Below are 27,280 nucleotides of genomic sequence, written 5' to 3' on the forward strand. Positions count from 1 at the left end.
TGTGTAGAATCTGAAGAATTCAAAGAGGTCACTCAGTGGAGAAGTCCAAATTAAGTCATTTAGAAGTAGTGTCCACATAAGCACAGATAGTCCTTGACTTATGACCATAATTGAGCCCAAAATTTCTGTCACTAAGCAAGACAGCTGTTAAATGAATTTTGCCCCATTTTACAACTTTTCTTGCCACGGTTGTTAGATGAATCACTGCAATTGTTAAGTTTGCAACACGATTGTTAAGTGAGTTGGGCTTCTCCATTGATTTGACTTATCAGAAGGTTGCAAAAAGGGATCACGTGACCCCAGGACACTACATCTGCCATAAATACATGATAGTAAATGCATCTATATAACTGTCTGGTTTGGTTCTGCAACCCAACAAAACAGACACAGACTTCAGAGGATCATTAGAACTGCAAAAAACCTTCCATTGAGGACCTGTTTACTGCACAAGTCAAAAAGAGGGCCGTGAAAATATCTACAGACCCCTCACATCCTGGACATAAACTGTTTCAACTCCCACCCTCAAAACAACGCTATAGAGCACTGCATATCGGAACAACTAGACACAAGAACAGTTTCTTCCCGAAGGCCATCACTCTGCTAAACAAATCATTCCCTCAACACTGTCAAACTATTTACTAAGTCTGCACTACTATTAATCTTCTCATCATTCCCATCACCCATCTCCTCCCACTTATGACTGTATGACTGTAACTTTGTTGCTTGTATCCTTACAATTTATATTGACTGTTTCCTAATATGATTTGAAGGGATGCGGTGGCTGTGGGTAAGACACTGAGCTTGTCGATCGAAAGGTCGGCAGTTTGGCAGTTCGAATCCCTAGTGCCGCATAACGGGGTCAGCTCCCGTTACTTGTCCCAGCTTCAGCCAACCTAGCAATTCGAAAGCAGGTAAAAAATGCAAGTAGAAAAATAGGGACCACCTTTGGTGGGAAAGGAACAGCGTCCCATGCGCCTTTGGCATTTAGCCATGCTGGCCACATGGCCACGGAGACGTCTTCGGACAGCACTGGCTCTTTGGCTTTGAAACCGAGATGAGCACCAGCCCCTAGAGTCGGCAACGACTAGCACATATGTGCGAGGGGAACCTTTACCTTTAATATGATTTGATTGCTTATTTGTACCCTATAACTACCATTAAGTGTTGTACCTTATGATTCTTGACAAATGTATCTTTTCTTATATGAATACTGAGAGCGTATGCACCAAGACAAATTCCTTGTGTATCCCATTACACTTGGCCAATAAAAATTCTATTCTATTCTATTCTATTCTATTCTATTCTATTCTATTCTATTCTATTCTATTCTATTCTTTCCATCCATCCATCCATCCATCCATCCATCCATCCATCCATCTATCTATCTATCTATCTATCTATCATCATATATCTATCTAGTTGCCGAACCTGAATTTTGATCACGTGACCATGGGGAATACTGCAGTGGTTATAAGTGTGGAAAACGACCATTAGCCACTTTTTTCAGTGCTATTATAATTTTGAATCATCACTAAAGGAAATGGTTGTAAGTATTGTAGAACAGAGGATTTAAAACAGATGTTGGGTTATTTCTGGAAAAATAGATCACCTTACCCATAAATGTCCAGAACACCAATAAAGCTATGTTGTTTGCCTGAAAAATGTAAGGCCTTATTAATTTGTTCCACGATGAAATCGAAAAGATGAGAATAAATCTTCTTGGCCAGAGCGTCTCGAGCATTTACAGCTTGGAGTTTCGTCATTGGCTTTACTACGGTTTCAGAGGTGGTAATAATTTTCCTGTGACAAAGCCACTGAGCTATTTTATCATTTTCGACTCCCAGGAGTTCACAAAATATATTAAGATGTTTGTCGTCCACCTTTGAAGCAGAAATAAGAAACCTATTGTCACTGGGCATTTCAATCACCAAAACTGCTACAGCTTCAAAATGCAATATATATATATATATATATGTATTTTAACATGCAGTGAGTAGCTTGATCGTCCAGAGATCCTGGTTTTGCAGTTCTACTTCCTAGAATTGTTTCTCAACCTTAACAACTTGAAGATCCTCTCATCTTAAAATTACTAAGGTGAAGAAACACACCTTTTTTTTTTTTACAACCCTGTAATCCCTTAATTCGGGGTAGAGTAGGGGTGACTGAATGGAGCTGAGTGTTTACCAGCTGGATGCCCTTCCTGACACCTACAAGGAGTTCACAGTAGATTTTTTTTGCTTTCCGCCCTAGGAGAGAAACATCTGACCTAGGTTTGAACTCTCAACCTTCTGAACAGGAGGCGAGTGCCTTCACCATTAGGTCACCATTCACCAAGGTGAAGAAACACTATCCTAGAATATGCCAAGGTTTTACAATCCTGGAACTGAGTGCCAATTCTGCAGAATTTAACATTTAGCATATTTTTCCTTCTAGATTTGTAAAGGGCTGGAGTAAATCATTAGAGCAATATTTCTCAGCCTTGGTCATTTGAAAACATATAGATCTCAACTTCCAGAATTCCCCAGTCAACAAGGTGCTTCCTGCTGAGTGTACCGTACTACCTACAAGCCAAAGATTAAGGGATTTAAGGGAAAAAAAACATATCAAAACCTTGCATGGTTCATTAAAACTTTCTGCCAGTAAATCTTACATTAACAGAAGACCTTTCATCGCCAACGGCACTGATCTGCACATTGCCTAAATGAAGAATAGCGGAGAGAATTTTAAAAACATCCTTCTGGAAGTTTTCCTTCAGGCCTGCAACGAAAAATGAGCAAAAATGATCTTCCATTCTGATGTTAAGATTACAAATGATTTTTACATTAATAGTGTGATTTGATGGACGCCGCCTAAATTCAGTGACTCCTAGAAAGCATGGGGCATGTTAGTTCAAGCAGTTAAAGACTGGAAAACTGAAAGCTCGTGTTCGAGACCTGAGCGCCATGGAACAGGGTGAGTTCCCATTCCTTGCTTCTGCCCACCTAAGCAGTTCGAAAGCAGAAAATGTGAGTAGATAAATAGGTACCACTTTGATGGGAAAGTAACAGTGTTCCATGCCCCTTTGGCATGCAGCCATGTTGGCCACATGACTATGGAAAATGTCTTCGGACAATGCGGGCTCCCTCCTCAAGAAACAGAGATGAGCACCGTGCCCTAAAATAGGACACGACTGGACAGGGAAAGTTTTACCTTTTGTACTTAAAAAGGGTGCATCGGATAGCAGGCCAATTTTTTGCCTAGCTATCGGAAGCTAAAGGGCCCACCAGCATTTCATAAATATTAGAATTTTTCTGTTGTTGTTTTTTTAACAGCTAACTTGATAGATCTTACCTAACAAGCTGAAAGTTTTTTGAGTTTCCTTCATGTCAGCGCAGTCGTTCACTCCTTCAATTGTGGTGTTTCTACCCATGTTGGTATAATTAAATTCTTCAGCACTTGCTACGGGTGGAAAGCAAACACATCACCAGATATGCCGGCTATGGAGGCAACAGACTCCTAGGAATGGGTCATCGGTAACCAAATATTGCCGAGATTTGGGAGGAAAGTATTAAGATTAAGACTGAGAAACCATTGAACTTTTGTGGGAAAGAACTTAATTACAAGACGTTACTTGTCAGAAATGGTGTAGGGCCATGACGGCGAACCTATGGGACATGTGCCAGAGGTGGTACACAGAGCCCTCTCCGTGGGCACATGTGCCATCGCCAGCTGGTTTCCATCATGCACACATGCACATTGGCCAGCTGGTCTTTGCGGGCACTGGATCACCGGAAAATGGCCAATACCCAGGGCAATTTTGGGGGCATTTTTTTGACCTGTTTTCCGGCTGGTTTTGTTGCCTGTTTTCCGCCTGTTTTCCAGCTGTTTTCTAGCCATTCTCTGGAACTGGTAGTTAAAAATGCTTTAAAAAGTTAAAAAAAAAAAAGGTTCCGATCATTGCACGCCACAGCTGTGATCGTTGGAACCTTTTTTTTACCTTTTTAAAGCATTTTTTACTAACAGTTCCGGAGAACTGGTAGTAAAAAATGCTTTTAAAAAGTTTTTTTAAAAGGTTCCCAAGCTTGAGCGCCACAGCTGATTCCCCCCCTAGCTGTTCTACTTACCTTCCGAAGCCTCCTTTTGGTGCATAGTGTGCATGTGCGCACACAGTGCGTGTTTGGTGCGTACTGCACATGTGCACGCTCAGCACACGCTTAGCGCGCATGTGCAACCAGCGAACCGGTAGTAAACCAGTTCAGATTTCACCACTGGATTATGGGGTTTATGAAATCAGGGTTAACATTAAGCCATTATGTGCAATAAGTCTTCCCCATCTCAAAAACGCTTTGCTTAAAGATTCAGATTGATGTTTTAATTCAAAAGGTTATTTACAACTCTTATGATGCTTTAATGAATCCTTTTAATTTTTTTTTTATTTGAATTTATATCCCACCCTTCTCCCTCCGAAGACTCAGGGCGGCTTACACAGTGTTAAGCAATAGTCTTCATCCATTTGTATATTATATACAAAGTCAACTTTTATTGCCCCCAACAATCTGGGTCCTCATTTTACCTACCTTATAAAGGATGGAAGGCTGAGTCAACCTTGGGCCTGGTGGGACTTGAACTTGCAGTAATTGCAAGCAGCTGTGTTAATAACAGACAGACTTAGTCTGCTGAGCCACCAGAGACCCCTTGTCAGGTTTACAAAACTGGGAGCAAGTTCTGCCTACATGAGAACATTCAGTCCTATATAGATGCTCCCAAGTAAAGAACAGAAGCCTCCCCTGTGAATTATGCACCAAACTGATATAATAAAGCAATAAAAAAGATTAATCTGATAGGTAACATACCCAGCTGAAGATGCTTAAATTCAGGTCTCTGAGCCGATGCACACAGCTGATAGAATATGTGATAATTTCTTTCATTTTCTGACTGCAAATGAAAGGGAAGAGAAAGATAAAACTAGAAATAGTTCCGAAGGTTTGCTGACAGAAGAAAGAAATGAATTGTTGATTTATGGATTTGAAGATTTAAAAAGATGTAATTTAAATGAAGGGCTGAAGAGGAAGCTTCTAAGAGGAAGGAGGGGCTATAAAATGGTAACTATCTACTGAAAAGAAGGTCTGAAGTCATTATATTTCTAATAGGTTTTTTTTCCCCTTCTCTTTTTTCCTTTCTTGAGTCTGACCTTCCTGCCTGCCTGCCTGCCTTCCTGCCTCCCTCCCTCCCTCCCTTCTTTTGCTTTGTCTTTTAACCCTTTGGAAATTTTTTTAAAAAAATGAATATCAATAAATAATCAACCTTGAAATAATTTCAGAATTTAGAGACAGAAAACTACCCAAGTTTCTGTGATGTGGATTATTCGGAAACGGCTGTGTGCAATGCACTGGGAAGCTTCTAAAACTCAGCGCCCCACCCAAATTTAACCAATTGCTAAATTATGCAACCTAATAGCCTCTCAGACAAAAGTGGTTTTGAGTTTTAGCCAAAGCTCTTGCTCCAGTAATGTTTTTCACTTCTCCACTGAAAAACAAGAGGAAGCATCTCAAATTATTCTGTTTTAATAACAATGCCTCTGAACAATGCTAGAAATTGCACACAGACACCCCAAAGCAAATGTGTTCTCTTTCATTCTTATTTTGTTCATATGAAGAAGCAAAACGTTTTTTTAAAACTTTTGATTTTACAAGTGTTTTGAGGCCATCTCTGAAACAACATTGCTCCTGAGCAGTATGCTGGCTAGACATAAACCTTGAGAGCAGAAACTAGAAGGCAAGATAGATTGCTGTGTCTGAAGTTAGACACAATAACAATGCACTAATTTCACTGCAAATTTTTACTAACCTGAAAAACAACTCTAGATTTTTCGAGCAGGTATGTTCTCATGTTTGCCCCAATGATCTGGTACTTCTTATCAAAACTGATTTCCATGTATTTTCCAAAGCGACTGCTATTGTCATTGCGAGTAGTTTTAGCATTTCCAATCGCCTGCACAAAAGATGAAATTGTTTTAGATTGGAAGTGGCTATTTCTATTAAATGAGTCAGTCAGGAAACATTTAGAGAGTCAGTTTCATCTATTGGTTAAGGTGCTGGCTTAGGAACCAGGAGACGGTGAGTTCTAGTCCCGCCTTAGCCATGAAAACCAGCTGACTGACTTTGGGCCAATCACCAGGAGATGGTGAGTTCTAATCCTGCTTTAGCCATGAAAGCCAACTGGTAACTTTGGACCAAACACCAGGAGATGGTGTTCTAGTCCTACCTCTGGCATGAAAGCTGGCTGGGTGACTTTGGGCTAACTTATCAGGACACTTGAATCCAGCTGCTGTCATGAAAACCAGCTGGAATAATTTGAGCCAATCACTCGCTCTCAGCCCAACCCACCTCACTGGGTCGTTGTTAAGAAAATACCAAAAATTTCCCAAAAATGAGACCCTGTCTTATATTTTTTTGAACCCTGAAATAAGCGCTTGGCCTTACTGCCATGCGCTCAAAAGCCCAATTGGGCTTATTATCAGGGGATGTCTTATTTTGGGGGAAACAGAGTAGAAGGAAGGAGGAATATTAGTAAATTCGCCAACTTGAGTCACCTATAAAGTAAGAAAGATGGGATAAAAATCTAATAATAATTTACCTCAGTTATTGGATTGCATGCCAACACTTTATCCTCAACTTTAGCGTTGCTACTAGATTTGCTGACTGTCGCAAAATATCTCATGGCGTATCGAGCAGAAACTGTTTTGCCAGCTCCTGATTCCCCACTTACAATAATTGATTGATTTCGGTCATTCCTAGAGAAGATCATCATCATCATCATCATCAAAATAAGGAAGTTAGAAAATACATTCTTCAAATATCATTATGTTTCTTTTACATTAGATTCCAACTTGGTCTAAGGCGGTATCACCATGAGACAAAGATATTTCAGTGTGGCTGATATAAACCTTAAAAATTGTTCTGGGTGCCAAAAAAATAAATCAATTAAAATGCTTGCATGATCACTTTACTGACTCTAAATCAAGAGCCTAGTAGCGTCTTTTCCAATCCCACAACTTTTAGGCACGAAGGTTTCGTAGCGCAAACTAGGGCATACAAAACCTTTGCCAGACCAATTCTTGAATACATCTCGTCTGCCTGGAATCTGCACTGTATATCAGACATTAATACAATTGAGCGAGTCCAGAGGTATTTCACGAGAAGAGTCCTCCATTCCTCTGCTCATAATAGAATACCTTATGCCACCAGGCTTGAAATTTTGGCCTTGGACAACCTAGAATTACGCCCACCTATGGTCTGACTTAAGCGTAGTACACAAAATTGTCTGCTACAACATCTTACCTTTCAACAACTTCTTCAGCTTCAACCACAATAATACACGGGCAAACAAGCAATAAAAATTCAAGGTAAACCGCTCCAAACACGATTGCAGAAAATACCACTTCAGCAACAGAATGGTCAATGCCTGGAATGCACTACCTGACTCTGTGGTTACATCCTCAAACCCCCGTCACTTTAACCTTAAACTGTCTATTGTGGACCTCACCCCATTCCTAAGAGGTCTGTAAAAGGGCGTGCATAAGCACACCAACGTGCCTTCCGTCCCTGCCCTACAGTCCCCATTTATTTGTACCAATTATTATTTATTTGTACCATTTATTTGTATCTATTAACCTGTACGTTTGACAAACTAAATAAAATTAAAATTAAAAAATTTCATCGGATGCATGGCATAGCTGAACTAACATGGGATTTAAATTGGAGTAAGAAGGCAGGCTGGTTATGGAAACCCAGATTACATGTGAGACAGATGATGTACCTTTTCAATTCACAACTATCGTGTGTGAAAAACTCATTGTTAGCGTGGGATGACCTCAAACTTCCTGCTGGGAAGTAAGTGCCATAATCTCTCACTCCATCTTGCTGATAAAACCTCATTTCTGCAAACGGTCCCTTTGGGATCTGCCAGAGAGAGTCCTCAAAAGACTGAAGATATTATTTTGCCCTTGTTTGGACTTAAGATTCAATGCAAAATAACAGAGTTAGAAGGGATCTTGTAGGTAGTAGTGGGATTCAGCCTATTCAGGAGAACTGGTTGTTAACTTTCTAAGCAGTTCGGAGAACCGATTGTTGGAAGAAATCTTAGTTTGTTTTTTTCCACTTTAGAGGGCTAATCCTGTAAGGAAGGCAGGAAGGAAACATTCTGGTGGTGTTTCTAGCCTAATCTTTATTGCCCTGCTTATAGAAACTGCCTCTCTGGTTAACCCTTATTACATTGTAATAGCTAAGGAGATTGTTTCTTGTCGGCATTTCATGTTTCTGAACTTCGTGGGGCTTTGCCAAGAAAAGCCTTTGGCAGGGTGCCAAAGAAGACAAAGGTTTGTAATAAGGCCGAAGGACTTTTTCTGAAAGATTTGTTTTGGAATTAATTTGGATTAAGCCGGGAATGAAGTAATTCTCAGCTATGTTTGTTTAGGACTGATTGTGTCTGGTAATAACTACTTGGGCCTAGGTCACAACAGGTAGATAAGAGTCTACAGAATTCACAGGGGGCTGGACTTAGGTCCCTTGTGGCTACATATGGATTTCATACTGATGACGTGTTTGACCCCGCCTTCAGGCTCTGCCTAGTCATCTCCTACACCTCCTTCCATAATCTCTTATTGACTCTAAGAGTCTTTCCTTCTACATCCTTACAAGGAGGGGCAGGGAGGGGCCAACCTTCACCAAGGTTAATCCCAGGACACCGATCAGAACGTACCTTGCCATTTGCTTGTAAGCCTCTTCCGCCACCGCAAAGATATGGGGATCCATATCTCCCATATTTTGACCACTGTAAGCATGAATGATGGCATCCCCATAAATTGGCAGCTCTTTGTAAGGGTTCATGGCGACCAAAATGATCCCTGGGGATGACACACAGTAGAGAATTTAGAGTTGCACCAGTTGCTTTCTTTAGAATCCTAGGATCCAACGTGGATCGACCCATAGTATTTACCGCTATAGGTGTAGATCAGCCTGGACTCCACAAAGCGAACTTTAAGGTTGTGTAAAACAGCCGGTTCGTGGAGGTAGCTAAGGGCTGTGAGGTCATTTTCTCCAACGAGAATGTCCGGATTTCGTAAAGGTGGCAAAGCAGAAGGATCCACGGGGTAATCCAGCTCCTGTGAGTAAGCCAAGCAAACAATATTACAAGAGACAGAATAACAAGAGTTGGAAGGAACTTTGGAAGTCTTCTACTCCAACCACCTGCTCAGGTAGGAAACCCTACACCTGTGATGGGGAACACGTAGCCATATCGGTCCCACTGGAAGTTGGCAAATGGGCCATTTCCGGTCTCTGGAGGGCCTCTAGGGAGTGGTGGGGAAGACTGTTTTTGCCCTCCCCAGGTTCCTAGAAAGATTCTGGAGGCTGAAGAGAGCATAAAACAGACCTTCCGGTCCCTCTGGAAGTTGGCAAACAGGCCATTTCTGGCCTCCGGAGGGCGTCTTGGGGGGATGGGTAAGGCCATTTTCGCCCTCCCCGGGCTCCTAGGAAGCCTCTGGAGGCTGGGGAGAGAGAAAAACAGGCCTACCGGACCCACCATGCCATCATGTGCCAGGAGCGGGGGGAGCGTGAGGGGGGTCATGGGCGCATACAATTATGGCTGTGGGCACGCCCGCCCGCGACCACCACCACCCTGCTCCTGGCACGTGATGGCAAAAAGGTTAGCCATCACTTCCCACTATACCATTTCAAACAAATGGTTGCCCAACCTCTTCTTAAAAACTTCCAGTGTTGGAGCATTCACAACCTCTGCAGGCAAGTTGTTCCACTGATTAGTTGTTCTCGCTGTCAGGAAATTTCTCCTTAGTTCTATGCCTTGTATAGAATTAACTATACTATACAGGTATAGCATAGATGGTACCTGGCCAGTAGAAGTAACTGCGAGAGGGATCTTGGAGTTTTAGTGGACAATCACTTAAATGTGAACCAGCAGTGTGCTGCAGCTGCCAAAAAAGCCAACACAGTCCTAGGCTGCATTAACAGAGGGATAGAATCAAGATCATGTGAAGTGGGCCTCTGGTGGCTCAGACTGCTAAGACAGTCTGTTATTAACAGCTGCTGCTCGCAATTACTGCAGGTTCTAGTCCCACCAGGCCCAAGGTTGACTCAGCCTTCCATCCTTTATAAGGTAGGTAAAATGAGGACCCAGATTGTTGGGGGCAATAAGTTGACTTTGTATATAATATACAAATAGGATGAAGACTATTGCTAACATAGTGTAAGCCGCCCTGAGTCTTCAGAGAAGGGCGGGATATAAATGCAAATTTTAAAAAAGTGTTAATACCACTTTATAATGCCATGGTAAGGCCACACTTGGAATGCTGCATCCAGCTTTGGTTGCCACAATGTAAAAAAGATGTTGAGACTCTAGAAAGAGTGCAGAGAAGAGCAACAAAGATGATGAGGGGACTGGAGGCTAAAACATATAAAGAACGGTTGCAGGAACTGGGTATGCCTAGTTTAATGAAAAGAAGGACCAGGGGAGACATGATAGCAGTCTTCCAATATCTCGGGGCTGCCACAAAGAAGAGGGAGTCAAGCTATTCTCCAAAGCACCAGAAGGCAGGACAAGAAGCAATGGGTGGAAACTAATCAAGGAGAGAACTAAGGAGAAATTTCCTGCCAGTTAGAACAATGAATCAGTGGAACACTTTGCCTCCAGAAGCTGTAAATGCTCTTAACACCGGAAGTTTTTAAGAAGAGATTGGACAACCATTTGTCTGAAATTGTATACTGTTTTCTGCCTGAGCAGTGGGTTGGACTAGAAGACCTCCAAGGTCCCTTCCAACTCTGTTTTGCTGTTCTGTTCTGAGATTGGCTCTCTACTTGGATTAGTTTTCATCCATTGCTTCCTGTTCTGCCTTCAGCTGCTTTGGGAAATACCAAATATTCTTGAAGATATATTTGCTATCTTTACAACCAAAGTGTGTCTTGGATCCAATGGATGAGCCAATATTTTAATAATATTTTTATGTGTTGCCAGTCTACCACCGCCTGTTTAGAAACACCAATTCTTTATTCTCACTGTGCTGTCTTCCAGCTGGAGGTGAAGACGATGGTCTCCAGGCCTATAATTAGCTGTAATTTCAGCAGACTGCCAAACTTCGTTAGCATCAGGGATCCAAACTCTGTTGTACTACAAGAAAGAAAAAAAAATACAAACGTCATGGAGTGTTTGGTGGCTTAATCTTTAACAGATTTGATGAGTTCTTCATTTTGTTCTCAAATAAACAAGCTAAAACCAAATATATATGAGTGTAGCATCAGCAAAAATGAAAACGGCAAACACTGCCTGCCGTAATGCATAATTGCAGCTGACTGTTACATTCGCTTTTAAGGATCTTGTTGTAGTGAGTTCCAAAGGAAAATATAGAAGAATTTTCTAGCCTGCAAAAAATAGAATTTTTTTTTTAGCATGGGATTTAAAAATGTTGTTTTCCTACTGTGAGAAATTTGGCACTGACATCCATTAATTGAAGTGGGATAGAGGTATGTCTCTTTAAGATTAACTTTTAAACATTTTAAGTTTAGAGGCTTATAATATTCTATACTCTATGAATTAAACTTTGAAAGTTTCCACTTGAACAGTTTGCTTGTGAATGTATAAATTCAAATGTCTACTATTGTAGAAAAGGCCTTTTTCCCTTCAAACATCATTGTACCAGCCGTTGGTACATTAGAAGATTCTTGCTTTCCCCAAGCAACTATCATACACATTGGGTTTACAGAGAGTGATGGGATCTGTAGTTGACTGGAAAGCACCAAGTTGGGAAAACTGGCCAATCGTGGTTTGCTGAGAAATCACCATCTGCATAGAGGATTAATCATATGTGCAACCCTGTTCAATGCTAGAGCATTTAAAGTACTTCTCAAACTTGACAGCTTGAAGATGGGTGAATTTCAGCTCCCAAACTGCCCCAGCCAGCCAAGACTTAATGGCTGTGGTGTTCGCTTAACAACTGCCGCAAAACAGATCATAAAATTGAGTCTGGTCACATAGCGATCTGCTTAACGACTCCTCCTTATGGTTTTGTCACATATGTTAACTTGATCTGATCTTGAAACAGGCTCTCCCAGGCGCCTCCATCTGCAAATATTACGAGCCACCAACAGATCAGGGAACCTGCCTTGCAAATAAACACAACAGGCTTACTTTCATGCTGACTCACATCCAAACCCTTTCACCATCGTAAATTGGAGAATTCCTTGAGTGACTGGAGAAAGTATATAGATTCAAACTGTCCTACTGGTACACTACAGCAGAAGTCTTCAAACTCTGCAGCTTTAAGAATTGTGAACTTCAACTCCCAGAATTCTCCAAACAGCAGCAGCGATCATCAAACCTGGCAGCTTTAAAACTTGTGGACTTCAACTCCCAGAATTCTCCAGCCAGCAGCAGAGGACGTCAAACTTGGCAGCTTTAAGACTTGTGGACTTCAACTCCCAGAATTCTCCAGCCAGCAGCAGAGGTCGTCAAACTTGGCAGCTTTAAGACTTGTGGACTTCAGCTTCCCAGAATTCTGGGAGTTGAAGTCCACAAGTCTTAAAGCTGCCAAGTTTGAAGACCTCTGCACTACAGCATGGTTACATGACACCTGTCTGAAACTGGAGAATTACACAATCCTATACAAAAATCAGCAAATACACAATTGAAGCTTTGAAAGATGAGGTCATCTGGGTGCTTTTATTTTATTTTTTTTCAACAAGGATTTTCTGAGGTCCTGCAAAAGAACTTCCTGATCGTTTAAGTGTGTCATTCTGTAACAGGAATTCTGCAGGTGAGTCATGCTTTTGGACTCACACAATAAATTGCCAAAGGCATCCAGAAAGTACACAAGGAAGGGCTGGTGCCTCTACCACTGTGGGTCCTTTCTACAGGTAATCCTCAATTTACAACCAAAATAAGGATTACAGTTTCTGCTGTTAAGCAAGGCAGTTGTTAAGTAAGTCACACCCAATTTTCCATTGGTTGTTGGTTTTTTTGCCATAGTTGTTAAGCAAATCACACAGTTGTGAAGTGAATTTGGCTTCTGCCACGGACCTTGCTTGACCGATACTGTCCGATAAATAACAAAGAGCAATCACATGACACCTGAATGCTGCAACCATCATAAATATATACTGGTTGCCAAGCACCCAAATTTTGGTCACCTGACCAGGGGGATGCATTGCTACAATAGTTATGTTACTACCGTCGGAAGTCGCTTTTTTCAATGTGGTAATTTCAAACGGTCACTAATGAAAGGTTTTAAGTTAAGGACTGCCTGTAGCACCTCTGGAATCTGGAAAGACTAGCAAATGTAATATGGGATAAAGTTTCTCTCCGTAAGTCAACAAAAGACTGCCAATGGCTTTTGGAGTTCAGACATTCTGCCAACTGGCTTCACTGTAGTTTAACTTCAGGTTTGCTGGGATTGTGCCACCCCAAACGATATTGTTGAAATTGCTGTGAGAGAGTTTTTAACCCACAACCAGATTTGCATAATACATGTAATCAAGTCCAGGTAAAAAAAACCAAGTAGATGGATTCACACAACATATCAAGACTGGCTACCTTGGTTAGAAGTTTTCCCTTCCCTGGTTTAGCATGTGGGGAAAAAACAGCACCTTTAGTTAATGTATAAGCCAGGAAAAAATGGATTTTTTATTATTATTAAGCAGGGGACGAGTGCAGTGTGAATGTTTCCCTGAGGCTGCCCACTCAAGTGCCCAGTCAAATCAGTCCGTTGGGGGGGGGAGAGGAGGGGAGGGGGCAGGAAAAGAAAAAACAGAGATGATAGCAGAATAGTGACAAAAGAAAGAAAGGGAGGGAGGGAGGGGCAGGGAGGAAGAAGAAAAGGAAGGAAGAAAGGAAGGAAGGAGGAGGAGGAGATAAAGAAAGGAGAGAGAGAGAGAAAGAAGAGTGGGGAGACTGAGGAAAAAAGGAGGGAGGGAGGGAGGAGAGAAAGAAAGAAGGGGAGGAGGGAGGGGCAGGAAAAGAAAAACAGAGATGATAGCAGAATAGTGACAAAAGAAAGAAAGGGAGGGAGGCAGGGAGGAAGAAGAAAAGGAAGGAAGAAAGGAAGGAGGAGGAAGAGATAAAGAAAGGAGAGAGAGAAAGAAGAGTGGGAGACTGAGGAAAAAGAGGGAGGAGGGAGGGAGAAAAGAAAGGAGAGGGAGAGAGAGAGAGAGAAAGAAAGAAAGAAAGAGAAAGAAAGAAAGGGGAGACTGAGAAAAGACGGAGGGAGGGAGGGAGGAGAGAAAGAAAGGGAGGAGAGATAAAGATATGTTAGAAAAGATAATATAAGATATATCTATGAAAGAGATGTTTATTTTGAGATTGCACAAGAAGATAGTTAAACACCCCTTCAGCACATTGTAATTGGTTCGATGAGTTGTTGTTGTTTGTTGTGGGGAAAAAAAACTTTTTATTAAAAAAAAAAGAAGGGGGAGAGAGAGAGAGAGAGAGAGAGAGAGATAGAAAGAAAGAAAGAAATAAAAAAAGAAAAAAGAAAGAAAGAAAAGAAAAGAAAGAAAGAAAGAAAGAAAGAAGGGGGAGGGAGGGAGGGAGGAGAGAAAAAAGGGGAGAGTGAGAGAGAAAGAAAGAAAGAAAGAAAGAAAGGGGGAGGGAGGGAGGAGAGAAAGAAAGGGGGGAGAATGGGAGGCGAGAAAAGAAAGAAAGAAAGAAAGAAGAGGGAGAAGACTGGGGAAAGAAGGAGGAGGAGGAGGAGATAAAGAAAGGAGAGAGAGAAAGAAGAGTGGGAGACTGAGGAAAAAGAGGGAGGAGGGAGGAGGAGAAAAGAAAGGGAGAGAGAGAGAAAGAGAAAGAAAGAAAGAAAGAAAGAAAGAAAGAAAGAAAGGGAGACTGAGAAAAGACGGAGGAGGGAGGAGGAGAGAAAGAAAGGGAGGAGAGATAAAGATATGTTAGAAAAGATAATATAAGATATATCTATGAAAGAGATGTTTATTTTGAGATTGCACAAGAAGATAGTTAAACACCCCTTCAGCACATTGTAATTGGTTCGATGAGTTGTTGTTTTTGTTGTGGGAAAAAACTTTTATTAAAAAAAAGAAGGGGAGAGAGAGAGAGAGAGAGATAGAAAGAAAGAAAAAAAAAAAAGAAAGAAAAAAAAAAAGAAAGAAAGAAAGAAAGAAAGAAAGAAAGAAGGGGGAGGGAGGGAGGGAGGAGAGAAAAAAGGGGAGAGTGAGAGAGAAAGAAAGAAAGAAAGAAAGAAAGGGGGAGGGAGGGAGGAGAGAAAGAAAGGGGGGAGAATGGGAGAGCGAGAAAAGAAAGAAAAAGAAAGAAAGAAAGAAGAGGGGAGAAGACTGGGGAAAGAAGGAGGGAGGGAGGGAAGAAAGAAAGGAGAGAGAGAGAGAAAGAGCGCAGGGTCAAATTCTGGGACGCAAAGCAACCTGTGGGTTGAACGGCTCGTCTTCGGCGTTCCCAGCCGGCGGCGAAGCGCCCCAAAGGCCGCGGGGTCTCCGTCCCCGCTAAGCGGCCAGGCCGAGCGCCGCTCCAAACCTCCCTCCCGGCTCCGTCCCACCTGCCGCGGCACCCGCCTCCTCCCGGATGGCTGAGCCGGACGGCGCAGCGCCCGCCTGCCCGCCGGCCTCTGCCCGCTTCTCGCCAGCTGGCGGGGAAGGCAGCCGCGCCCGCAGCCGGAGCCTCCCCGGGGCTGAGCCAGGAGACCCCGCCGGGGCTCCCCGCAAGGCGGTGCGGCCGCAGGAGCCCCCGGCGCCGCCTCTGCCTCCTACCTGCGTGTAGAGGTCGGCCAGCGCCATCGCGGTGGCGGCGGCGGGGAAGGTGCGCGCCCTGCCTGCTCCGCTCTCGCCGGCCGGAGGTGGGGCTCTGCGCCGCCACCGCCTCCCAGCCGGAGCGCCACGTTTGCCTCCTTGCTGGCCGCCTCCGAGTTGGGAGCTGCCCTTGGGACGCCCGGGCCCCCTCCGCGGGGTGGTGGAGGGAGAGAGACAGAGAGGGAGAAGGAAAGCGGGGAGGGGTCGGTTGGGAATCCATCCAAGCCAAGCTGGGCAGGAGAGGATACATAGGTTGGGTGGATGGACAAACATGGAGGTATAGATAGGGAGGGAGATAATAGGGTGGGAGGGGGGTAGTTAATAGGTAGGGACTAGAGAGAGAGAAAGAGAGATGATAGATAGATAGATAGATAGATATTTATTTATTTATTTTATTTTATTTTATTAGATAGATAGATAGATAGATAGATGATAGATAGATAGATAGATAGATAGATAGATAGATAGATAGATAGATAGATAGATAGATAGATAGATAGATAGATAGATAGATAGATAGATAGATAGAGACACAGAGACGTAGACAGACAGCTAGATGATAGAATAGAATAGAATAGAATAGAATAGAATAGAATAGAATAGAATAGAATAGAATAGAATAGAATTTTATTGGCCAAGTGTGATTGGACACACAAGGAATTTGTCTTGGTGCATATGCTCTCAGTGTGCATAGAAGAAAAGATACCTTCATCAAGGTACAACATTTACAACACAATTGATGGTCAATATATCAATATAAATCATAAGGATTGCCAGCAACAAAGTTACAGTCATAAGTGGAAAGAGATTGGTGATAGACATGAATGTAGAGATAGACAGATGATAGACAGACACACAGAAAGATGATAGACATGGATGCAGAGATAGAGATATAAATAGATGGATGGATGAATGAGCGGATGATAAGAGACATAGACATAGACAGACAGATGATAGACAGACATGAATGTAGGTAGGTAGGTAGATAGATAGATAGATAGATAGATAATAGGGTAGAGATAGACACAGACAGACAGGTAGATAATAGACAGACATGGATGTAGATATATAGATGGATGGATGGACAGAGACGCACGTAGAGATAAGGGAGACATGGATGTAGAGGTAGATATGTAGAGATGGTAGACATACTTTATTATTGCTTTGAATATACACTAATCTGCATACATTAAAACGAAATTTCATTGCATACAGCTCCAATATACACTACATAAGACAAGCGGTCTCTCTCAGCAAAGCTGGCTTATCACCTCCCCCGCCACCCCAGCAAAGCGGCACAAAAAAAGCGTGCACATTTTTGAATTGCCCAGAACCATCATTTCCGATGTTCTGACAAGTATCCAAAATTAGTCCAGATGTTCCAGATACCAGGTGTGTAGGTTCCTGTAGTGTAAAAGCCATCTTGGTAAAAACTGGAAGGTGAACTGAATGCAAGGCTCCCTCCTGGATTTGGGGATGTTTTTCCATGTATCCCCTTTGTGTTAAAAAAAACACAAAGGCCATTGTCACCATACTTGTGTACTTTTCAATGCAGAAATTGCTGGGAGGGGGGAAATGGAGGTATCCAATGCAAGTGATGGCATTTTGGAATATAGGGCTTTTTAAAAGCAACTTTAAAAGATAGATTTTCATAAGGGCAGCCATTTATTGGGCCCAAGGCACACTGAGACAAATTAATGCAGGGGTCTGCAAACTTGGCTCTTTCAACTCCCAGAGTTCCTCAGCCAGCAAAGGAGTTGAATGTCCACAAGTCTTAAAAGAGCCAAGTTTGCAGACCCCTGAGTTAATGGATAGGGATACCGAAATACCTTACATGATTGCTGAATTCATCCCTCCGACAATAACCTTTCATACAAGAGACTGAAAAATAAAGACTTTTTAGCGTTTCCTTTTATTTGGACATTTCTTCTAAGATACAGCATTTATGAAGCATACATTTATTAATTATGTCAGACACCATGACAATTCCAAGCTTAAGTCATTCGGATTAACATTTTGGTTTCTATCTACGCCTAAGTGGGTAAAAGACCTCAAACCCTGTTGTTTTTTGCTTCAAAAGGAATTGCAAGTTTAAAAGGACAATGATTGAGCGATTGCAAAAGAAAATCAACAGTTGAAATGCGTCCAGTTTTGAAAATCTCAAAAGAAAAAGAAAGATACAGCGGGTTGAGATGGAAAAACAAACTGAACGTGTTGCTTTGAGAAAGAAAAAGGGGTTTGGGATCATGAATACTCTGTTATCCGTGTGTAGACCTGAAATTATTATTTTGGGCGAGATTGGATGTTGTGGGACAACCTGCCCTACAAAAGCTGACCTCTTTGTATCAGCAGGAAAGACCTATTATGAATAGTGCAAATTTATTGTGACCGATGTCTGATGCACAAAGCTTTGTACACGTGGAAACAGACAAATCAATGCCCCCAGCCCCTTTGGGATATCCTGGGGGTGGGCACTGAAAACAAACAGATCCAGCACAAGCAAGGAAGAAGCTGTATGATCATAGCAAGCATGTTTTGAATACATTGCATTTAATCCTTGCTTGCAATTTTCTTGGGGGGCTTTAAAAGGATGCCCAGGACTGCAACACTCCGTAAAACAAAAATTGTTCCAGACTAAGCGAGAAACATTCTTCCAATCGCAAAATTACATTGTAGGAGCGGTTGGAAGAAAAGCGAAAACTATCTGAAACCTAATGAGGTAATATTGGAGGAATATTTTGGGTCTAGACATTTCAAAAGCACATTTGGGGGGAGGACGAGAAATTATAGCATATCAGTTAAAAGTAAAAGAGATGGCAACACTTTAAAACAACACATTAAAACAACATGATCGTGTTTTAAAGGGGAGGAAAAAATAAGCAAAACTCGAATTGTGTTAGATGCTACAAATTCTAACTTGAAAACAGTTGGTTTTCTAGCATGTAACAGTAAAATATTAGACCCATAAAAAGTGCACGCAAAATACTGATATGTAAAGTGTTGGATGAATTACAGAGCACAGTTAAACTCGGAATTCCTTTAAAACATGAAAAGCAGCATTCGGTTTTAATGTGACAGAAAGATATATTTAATCAGATTACGCAGTCGGAGGATAATGCCAAGAGGCATCCATCACTCTTATTAGTAAACAAGATACAATAAGGCTTTTATACAAACAAAACGAAAAATTAAAAACCATATATCTAAAGATACCATCATCACTTTTGGAATTGTCAAATTCTTGGAAAAAAAACAACAATTATTCAGTTGAAATGAAAAGGCAGGATTCCAGTACTCGGTAGGGAGATATTCTGGAGGGGAAATTAATTGGGCTGCTAGATTTTAAAAGTAGTGCTGTCCCCTTACATAATTTCTGTTATAGCCTTTTCATTATGCAGCAGGGATGTCAAACCTTGGCAATTTTAAGGCCTGTGGACTTCCAACTCCCAGAATTCCCCAGGCAGCATGACTGGTTGGGGAATTTTGGGATTTGAAGTCCACAAGACTTAAAGCTGCCAAGATTGGATACGTCTGTTGTACAGTATGCTAAGAATCCAGTGAGAGTTGAGAAGTTAGTGTATTTTGCCATCTGAGTAGCCATCTAAGATTCTGAACATGAACTCTCATAATCCACAACTAGCATGGCAAATCTCGCTGGGAGCATGAGTGTAAAACTTGGGGGGGGGGAGATAACCTCCCCCACCCCGGCCAATCGCCAATGCCAAATGGTGTCACCAGTTCAGCAAAACAGATTCAGCGTCTCTGAAACGTTCTTTGATGCTCCATTATTGCCCTAAAGATGACTGATTAAAACCCTATTCTTTTGTATTTTCACCTTCTCCAAGGTGTTTTGGACGCCTATTGTTTGACTGCACAGCACACACCCACGCACAGAGAAACTGACCACGCAACAAACAGGAAATTGACTAATTTACACCTGTGGCTGGGAGATTATGAGAATAGAGTCCACCGATCATTTAGGAAGCCATTAGGGTGGAAATGGCCACTCTAGGACCTCAACTTTCAGCTCCTTTGTGGTATCAAGCCCCAACTGGCTAGAGCCACAGAGGAAGTGTACCTTTTAATAGAGCATTTTAAAGTAATCCTAGGAGGGACACACTCTCTTAGTCACTTTTGTAAACATAGTGCCAGTTATAAAAGAAAATGCACATTTTCAAGTAAAGACCTATTAATGTATCATAAATAAAGAACATGTATTAAAGGCAATACTTGAGTACCTGAATATTTCTTTTTTTTAAAAAAATCAAAGAGCATTTGCTTCCCTTCCCACAATAAAACAAAGCAAAAAGAATGGGGAGGGGCCCCCAAATCAGGCCTCTTTTATTTACCTCAACAGTGTCCCTGTCAGTCATCTCTCTTTCGCACACGAAAACCTATTTAAACCTGTTTCGAGTGACAGCATCTTTTAGGTGCCCAGAGAGATTAAGTCCAGTACTAGACCGTTTTAAGAATGTGCATTTACAGCAGAGATATGTTTGAAAATAAACATAATTCAGTTGTTAGGATAAATTAAAATATTGCACACGGCAGGCTTGGGATAATGTAACATCGTCTTTTGTATTTCTGATCATCACTGACCGTACCTGGCTTTTTAATTTATTATTATTATTATTATTATTATTATTTTAAAGGAACCTGGAGAACTTTTAAGTGAAGGTCCACAAATATTTCAAAATGTCAGTTTCACACTGGGGAAAATCATGACAACTATTGTATCTGCAGCTTGAGAGTTTTCGGCAAAATCTTTTCATCAGATTATATTCATAAAGTGTCCAAATGAAATGTTCCCATGGAAACAGAAAATGAATATTTCCTCTCTCTTTTTTTTAATAAAATGGGTGCAAATCAGGGATAGCATTACATTTTTTAAAAAAATGAATGTGGAGCAAGCTTTTAAGAAAATCGTAAGATTGGAGTGGTGCTAATGGTAGGGGAATAGCTTCTTTTCCAGGATTAAATGTCTGAGGTGCATTTTAAATGAACCCTTTCCCTATTAAAAAAACCTCTTCCCAAACCTCCAAAATAAATATTACACACTCTTATTACACATCCAGCAAATAAAAAACGAAAAGCAACATATACCAAAACAATAAATAAATATAAAATATAATATTGTTGGGTTGGTTCTTTAGACTTTAGAAAGCAGGTTCCAGTTTCTGAGATTGTGCTTAAATTATCGTTTCCTGTTACTACTTATATGTTTCTTGACACTGGCATCAATCTTATTAAAAGACCGGACTATTAAAGTTACAGTGATTTTATAAACCTGCATTTCTGCACCTTTAAAAATTATTGTACATTTAAAAGAACACCACAGACTGCAACACTTGTAATATGGTTTGAAAACAGTACGAAATAAGCAGCTCTATTATACCAGAACGTAAATCAAAATATTTTTCATTGATTCATCATTTATGTCGCACACCGACATAAATAGGGAGGCAATCAACTGATTTGATCAATTATCTCTCAGTTGAAACCTATAAAAAAAAACTTATTTAACCTTGTCCTAATGAATGGTGCTTTCTAACAGTATGATTATTTCTATTTATTTCAATGGTTTTTTTTATGGTTTGTACAGGCAAAATGCCTGATGAGTGATACTTGTATGTTGCCTGTCTCTGTTAAACTTTCAGGTCTTTGAAATATATATATTTATATATGTATATATGTGTCTGTGTTTATATACACATACACAGAAGCTACCCCTAAATATTTCCACCCTTCTCTGAAAATTGCACCTGGCTTTAGCTCCTGGCTGGTCCCTGATAACTGGCAGATCACTGGTGACTTAAATATGCTGAAATGTCTTACAAGGAGCTTTAACATATCCTCGCCTTTAGCTTCCTGACCAACACAAGAGTCAGGAACACATTACGGATTGGAGGTAACACACTCACACCATTGCACTGGAATGACGCCATTCCACTCAGTGGAGACAAAGAAACAAACTGGTGACTGTTTTCTACCAAAAAAATTAATAATAATAATAAGCGTACGTGTGAAATACGGAATATAGGAAGGGATTCTCAGAGCCGTTAAAACGGAAAATACTCCTCTTCACAACCTTTCCTTTTTTTGCCACCAGATGCACATTATAATTTTTTTTTTATCTTAACGTGGAAAGGTAAAAAGAAAACTCATTGTGATTTATCAGTCACAGACTGTTTTTTTTTGGTTTACAATGCAAATATAAGACAGCTTGCAACCAACTGGGGGGTGAGGTGGGGGTGGGGGAGAAACATTAAGGTGTGCACTGATGTTTTGCTTAACCTGAAAAGCTTTAGGTAGGCCTCAGCGCGGGATGGGTGAATCTGTACAAATGCGCAATAGTTTCTATCAGCTTCCGGTGGCGAGAGAATGACGACGCATTCCGGTTTTCGGCAATGCGGTTCAACAGCATATTCACAATTCCCTTCCAGTCTTTTCCCTCTATTCCTTCCCAAACCCCCTCATGGCTTTTGACTCAATTTATTTTCATCGTGAAAGAGATTGTAAGTAGAAACGGATGGTCGACAGCTTAACTCCGGGTTCTTGGTTCAGACCCGAGTGATGAATCCTAGGCCCAAACTCGCTGGGATCTGGATAGTTTCTAATGCGAGAGAGGAAGGGTTGAACGGGAAAGTGACAGGGAAAATATGCTTAGCATCCATTAGGAGTTGAGGGGAATCCTTCCTGTCTCTCATACGCAGCTGCAAAGAGAAGAACGGACCTCGTTAGCGTCTTATTTAAATGCAGGTAGTCCTCGACTTACAACAGTTCTCTTAGTGACTGTTCGAAGTTACGACGGCACTGAAAAAAAGTAAGTTATGGCCTCTTTTAAATACTTGCGACCATTGCAATGTCCCCAGGGTCACGTGATTGAAATGCGGATGCTTGGCAACTGGCTCATTTTTATGACGGTTGCAGTGTCCTGGGGTCACGTGATCCCCTTTTGCGACCTTCTGACAAGCCAAGTCAATGGGGAAGCCAGATTCACTTAACAACCGCGTCACTAATTTAAGAACTGCAGTCGTTCACTTCACAACGGAGGCAAGGAAGGTCGTAAAATGGGCCACAATTCACTTAGCGAAGGTCTCACTTAACAACGGAAATTTGGGGCTCAATTGGGGTCGTAAGTCCAGGACAACATATATACACAGTTGGACATTTTACCCAAGATTGTTTGAATTATATACAATTAAAAAAAAACACAACCCAATTCTATTATTTTAAAAAACAAAAACAAACAAAAAGATGTTGTTTAAAAGCAAATTTGCAATGAATTTGCCTTGCATCCTGATATTTATTTATTTATTTATTTATTTTTTAGATTTCTAGACGGCCCTTCTCCCAAAGGACTCAGGGCAGTCTACAGCCAAGATAAAAATAAACAATGTACAATTAAAAATAAATTAAAAAACTTATTATACAGTTAGGCCGATAAATTAAAATATATAATCTAAAAAACCCCAATTTAAAACTAAATAACAATTAAATTTAAAATCTAACCAATTTAAGAAAGCCCCGTGCGAACAAACAGATATGTTTTCAGTTCGCGGCGAAAGGTCCGAAGGTCAGATATTTGGCGTAAACCGGGGGGGGGGGGAAGTTCATTCCAGAGAGTAGGAGCCCCTACAGAGAAGGATCTTCCCCTGGGGGCCGCCAGCCGGCATTGTTTGGCGGACGGCACCCTGAGAAGTCCCTCTCTGTGTGAGCGTACGGGTCGGTGGGAGGCATGAGGTAACAGCAGGCGGTCCCATAAGTACCCAGGCCCCAAGCCATGGAGCGCTTTAAAGGTGGTAACCAGAACCTTGAAATGCACCCGAAAGGCAACAGGTAGCCAGTGCAGTCTGCGCAGGAGAGGTGTTACATATGAAACCCTCCTTTGAAGGCACGAGCTCAGAAAGCAACGTTTTCATGAATGGCCTGTGGTCGTTGCCCACTGTTCTTGAATGTTTTCATTAATAAAATTTCTCCTCAAGTTATTGATAAAAGACAAATGTTTGCTGGCCTAGTCCCTACCAGTTGAGTGTGCCAGAAACTGCCTGGGAAAACTTATTCATTCCTCTTCCCAAAGGATCCATCAACAGGGATTTATCTGTTCCATCAATATTCTCTGTGACTCTCACACCTCCCCCCCACTCCCCAAACTAAGCCAAGTCAGTTCTTACCCCTCTTCTACCGTATTTCCCTGAAAATAAGACCGGGTTTTATATTAATTTTTGCTCCAAAAGACACATTAGGGTTTATTTTCTGGTTAGGTCTTATTTTGGTAGAAATACGGTACTAAATGCACTTATCTGGCTGACGATCTTAACTCGGGCTTATTTTGGGGGCAGGGCTTCTATCAAAAAATACAAAAACCATGAAAAATCATGCTAGGGCTTCTTTTCCCGTTGGGTCTTATTTTGGGGGAAACAGGGTAATTATCAGAAGATGCAATCCGTGAGAAGAGGGGAGGGAAAAAATTACCTGTATTGTCCGGATAAAAGACACAGATACTCTTTCTTCAAACTCATTGACGGGAGTATATAAGTTCAACACTTTCACAATCTAAAAGACAAAAAGAAGAAGATAATGCTAAACGGTTCCTTGCTATTTACCTGCAACAAATGTTTTAAATTTAAGTAACGGGAGACGTTGATCATGGCAAGATTGCAATAGGAGCGCTCTTAACTAAGATGACATCTAGATGAAATCTTAAATCACTTTTTATAGGATTTTTTAAAAAAATATTTGCAGATCCCTCACATCCAGGACATAAACCGTTTCAACTCCTACCCTCAAAACGACGCTATAGAGCACTGCACACCAGAACAACTAGACACAAGAACAGTTTTTTCCCGAAGGCCATCACTCTGCTAAACAAATAATTCCCTCAACACTGTCAGACTATTTACTGAATCTGCACTACTATTAATTGTTTCATAGTTCCCATCACCCATCTCCTTCCACTTATGACCGTATGACTGTAACTTTGTTGCTGGCAATCCTTATGATTTATATTGATATACTGACCGTGAATTGTGTTGTAAATGTTGTACCTTGATGAAGGTATCTTTTCTTTTATGTACACTGAGAGCATATGCACCAAGACAAATTCCTTGTGTGTCCAATCACACTTGGCCAATAAAAAATTCTATTCTATTCTATTCTATTCTCCCCTGAGGTCAAACACAACCCTGATGCGTCCCTCAATGAAATCGAGTTTGACACCCCTGCTCTAAACCATTTTAAATAAATGGTTATCCAACCACTTCTTAAAAACCTCCAGTGTTGGAGCATTCACAACTTCTGCAGGCAAGTTGTTCCACTGATTAATTGTTCTAAACTGTCAGGAAATTTCTCTTTAGTTCTAAGTTGCTTCTCTCCTTGATGAGTTTCCACCCGTTGCTTCTTTTCCTGCCTAAAAGTGATTTGGAGAATAGCTTGACTCCCTCTTCTTTGTGGCAGCCCCTCAGATATTGGAACACTGTTGTCATGTCAACCCTAGTCCTTCTCTTCATTAGACTAGACGTGCCCAATTCCCGCAACTGTTCTTCATACATTTTAGCCTCCAGTCCCCTAATCCTCTTTCTTGCTCTTGTCCCGGAAGAGGCTTACCTGTGCGGTAGTCAATGCATGGCACATGGAGCAGATGGCCCCTGCGTCCTCCTCCGTCTTCTTTTTCACTTGTAGCAGCTGAGCAGCCTGGATCAAGGGCTCCAGGGTCTCCTTGGCACCGCTGGTCATTAGGTTTTTGTCACGAAGCCATTCTTCCAGCTGGCTTACATTGTACCTACAGGGGTTTGATGCGTTTTGAGGGGGGGGAAAAAATCAAAATCTTTAACAACTTTGTTTAGTCAGTCTGCTAAACGGAAATTGTTTTCTTAAGGCATTCTTGCTCAGAAGCCCTTCAAGAGGGACTCAGTTAATTATTAACAAAAAAGTTTTGTTACGAGGGAAACAGAAACTCCTTGTTGTGGACAAGAATGCTCAGAATACCTTTAGAAGACTAAACATGGAATGAAAATTTCCCAATTCTTACTTTTACTGGCGTGAAATTTGACAGAGGGAATTTTTTCCCATCGATTTGTGTTCTTTTATAGTTAGCAGGGGAAACAGGGTTTGATTCTGACAAAAAAAAATACTCGTCTGTTCAGCAATTCTGATTTTTAAATAGGCTAGTCAATTTGTGTGCTTTCTCTGCCCATCTCTATCTTTTGTTTTATGGGTGTTTTTTCCCCATTTCTAATGATTTGTAAGTCACCAAGAACAGCCAGGAATCAGGCGGCATTTAAATGTAATCAATGACTGTTGTTGTTATTATTAATCAGCGTATGAAAAGAAAGTTATTTGGAAAAGAACTAAATTTGGTATGAACATGTACCTGACCGATATTCTGTTCAGAAAAGATGCATTGTATGTTGTTGTGTGTAAAAAATAAAAGAAAAACTTTACAAAAAAGAAAAGGAAAGGAAGTTGTTTGGCAAGATATCCCATTTAGAGCGTAACATTAGGGTTCAAACTACAGGCAGCGTTTGCTGACTGACTGCCCTGTTTAGTGACTGTTCACCCGAGGGATGCTTTCAGAAATACTCATTCATGCATCGTTCATTCATTTTGCATGGAAATAGGGAGGACAACCTTCACAGCTAGAGACCTGCCTGCTTTGATAAACAGGTGTCCCAGCCCAGTAAGACCTTCGGGGTTAAGAACCCGAAACAATCAGCTGACTTGAAATAACTCCCTGCTCAGCCAAGAGATGTTATCTCAAAGGACTTAAAATCGTGAAAGAATTCTCCCCACCTTATCTGCATTCCTTTGCTCCAGGAGCACATGTCCTTTCGCAGCAGAAGGTTGTTGAGGGTCACGGCCCCAATGATGTAGAACATCTGCTTGACCACTTGCTTGATCAGCTCAGGATCCATGCCGTGCTGGCACATGATGGAATGGAAAGTATTCAGCTGACGGATGATGGAATCCAAGGTGTAGGTCCCTTCGTCAGCGATGCTAGAGGTTCTCTTGCGCAGTCCGGTGGGTTTCACCCCAGACACACCTTGGATGGTTTCGTGCTCCAGCATTCCTGAAACTGAGGAAAGGGGGTCATTAATTCAGCTGAGGAATAACACTTTCTGAAAATGAAACAAACAAACAAACAAGAGAAGCAGGGATAAACGGTGATGATGTTTTGAAAATAAGGAAGTAAGAATACCGTTGACGAGAAAACAACTGTGGCACAAGAACAGAAGCCAAACTAAAATGAAAGCAAAAATCAGAAAGTTCCATACTAAGCAAAAAAAAAAAAAGAATCTCCTGAAACAGGCACGTCTTCAACACATCATCTTCTTTTAATGACCCCTATAGTCCCTTGCGGGGTGGAGTCTGGGCAACTGAATGGGAGCTAAGTGTTTACGGGCCGGATACCCTTCCTGTTGCCCATGCAGTGTTTTTTTTTAGCAGATATATTCTCATTGTGCCCAGAGAGAGAAATATCTGCC

General features: G+C 41.4%; 2 protein-coding genes across 2 annotated transcripts in view; both read right to left on the reverse strand.

The window, feature by feature from the left end:
* The window catches only part of MYO5C (myosin VC), a 58,128-nt gene extending 42,267 nt beyond the window's left edge, over positions 1–15,861 (reverse strand). The window contains exons 1-10 of the mRNA XM_058156171.1: positions 15,759–15,861; positions 11,050–11,160; positions 8,977–9,142; positions 8,740–8,884; positions 6,616–6,772; positions 5,827–5,970; positions 4,833–4,914; positions 3,331–3,438; positions 2,651–2,757; positions 1,615–1,880 (exon numbers count right to left, since the gene is read on the reverse strand). Coding sequence (XP_058012154.1) covers positions 1,615–1,880; positions 2,651–2,757; positions 3,331–3,438; positions 4,833–4,914; positions 5,827–5,970; positions 6,616–6,772; positions 8,740–8,884; positions 8,977–9,142; positions 11,050–11,160; positions 15,759–15,785 — 1,313 coding nt within the window. The 5' untranslated portion in view covers positions 15,786–15,861. The remainder of the gene's footprint in view (positions 1–1,614; positions 1,881–2,650; positions 2,758–3,330; positions 3,439–4,832; positions 4,915–5,826; positions 5,971–6,615; positions 6,773–8,739; positions 8,885–8,976; positions 9,143–11,049; positions 11,161–15,758) is intronic.
* A 1,829-nt stretch (positions 15,862–17,690) lies between these two features.
* Positions 17,691–27,280, reverse strand: part of MYO5A (myosin VA) — a 77,399-nt gene continuing 67,809 nt past the window's right edge. The window contains exons 35-38 of the mRNA XM_058156470.1: positions 26,589–26,871; positions 25,404–25,578; positions 24,273–24,353; positions 17,691–22,510 (exon numbers count right to left, since the gene is read on the reverse strand). Coding sequence (XP_058012453.1) covers positions 22,358–22,510; positions 24,273–24,353; positions 25,404–25,578; positions 26,589–26,871 — 692 coding nt within the window. The 3' untranslated portion in view covers positions 17,691–22,357. The remainder of the gene's footprint in view (positions 22,511–24,272; positions 24,354–25,403; positions 25,579–26,588; positions 26,872–27,280) is intronic.

The sequence above is a fragment of the Ahaetulla prasina genome, chromosome 13 (assembly GCF_028640845.1).
Source record: "Ahaetulla prasina isolate Xishuangbanna chromosome 13, ASM2864084v1, whole genome shotgun sequence".
Taxonomy (NCBI): Eukaryota; Metazoa; Chordata; class Lepidosauria; order Squamata; family Colubridae; genus Ahaetulla; species Ahaetulla prasina.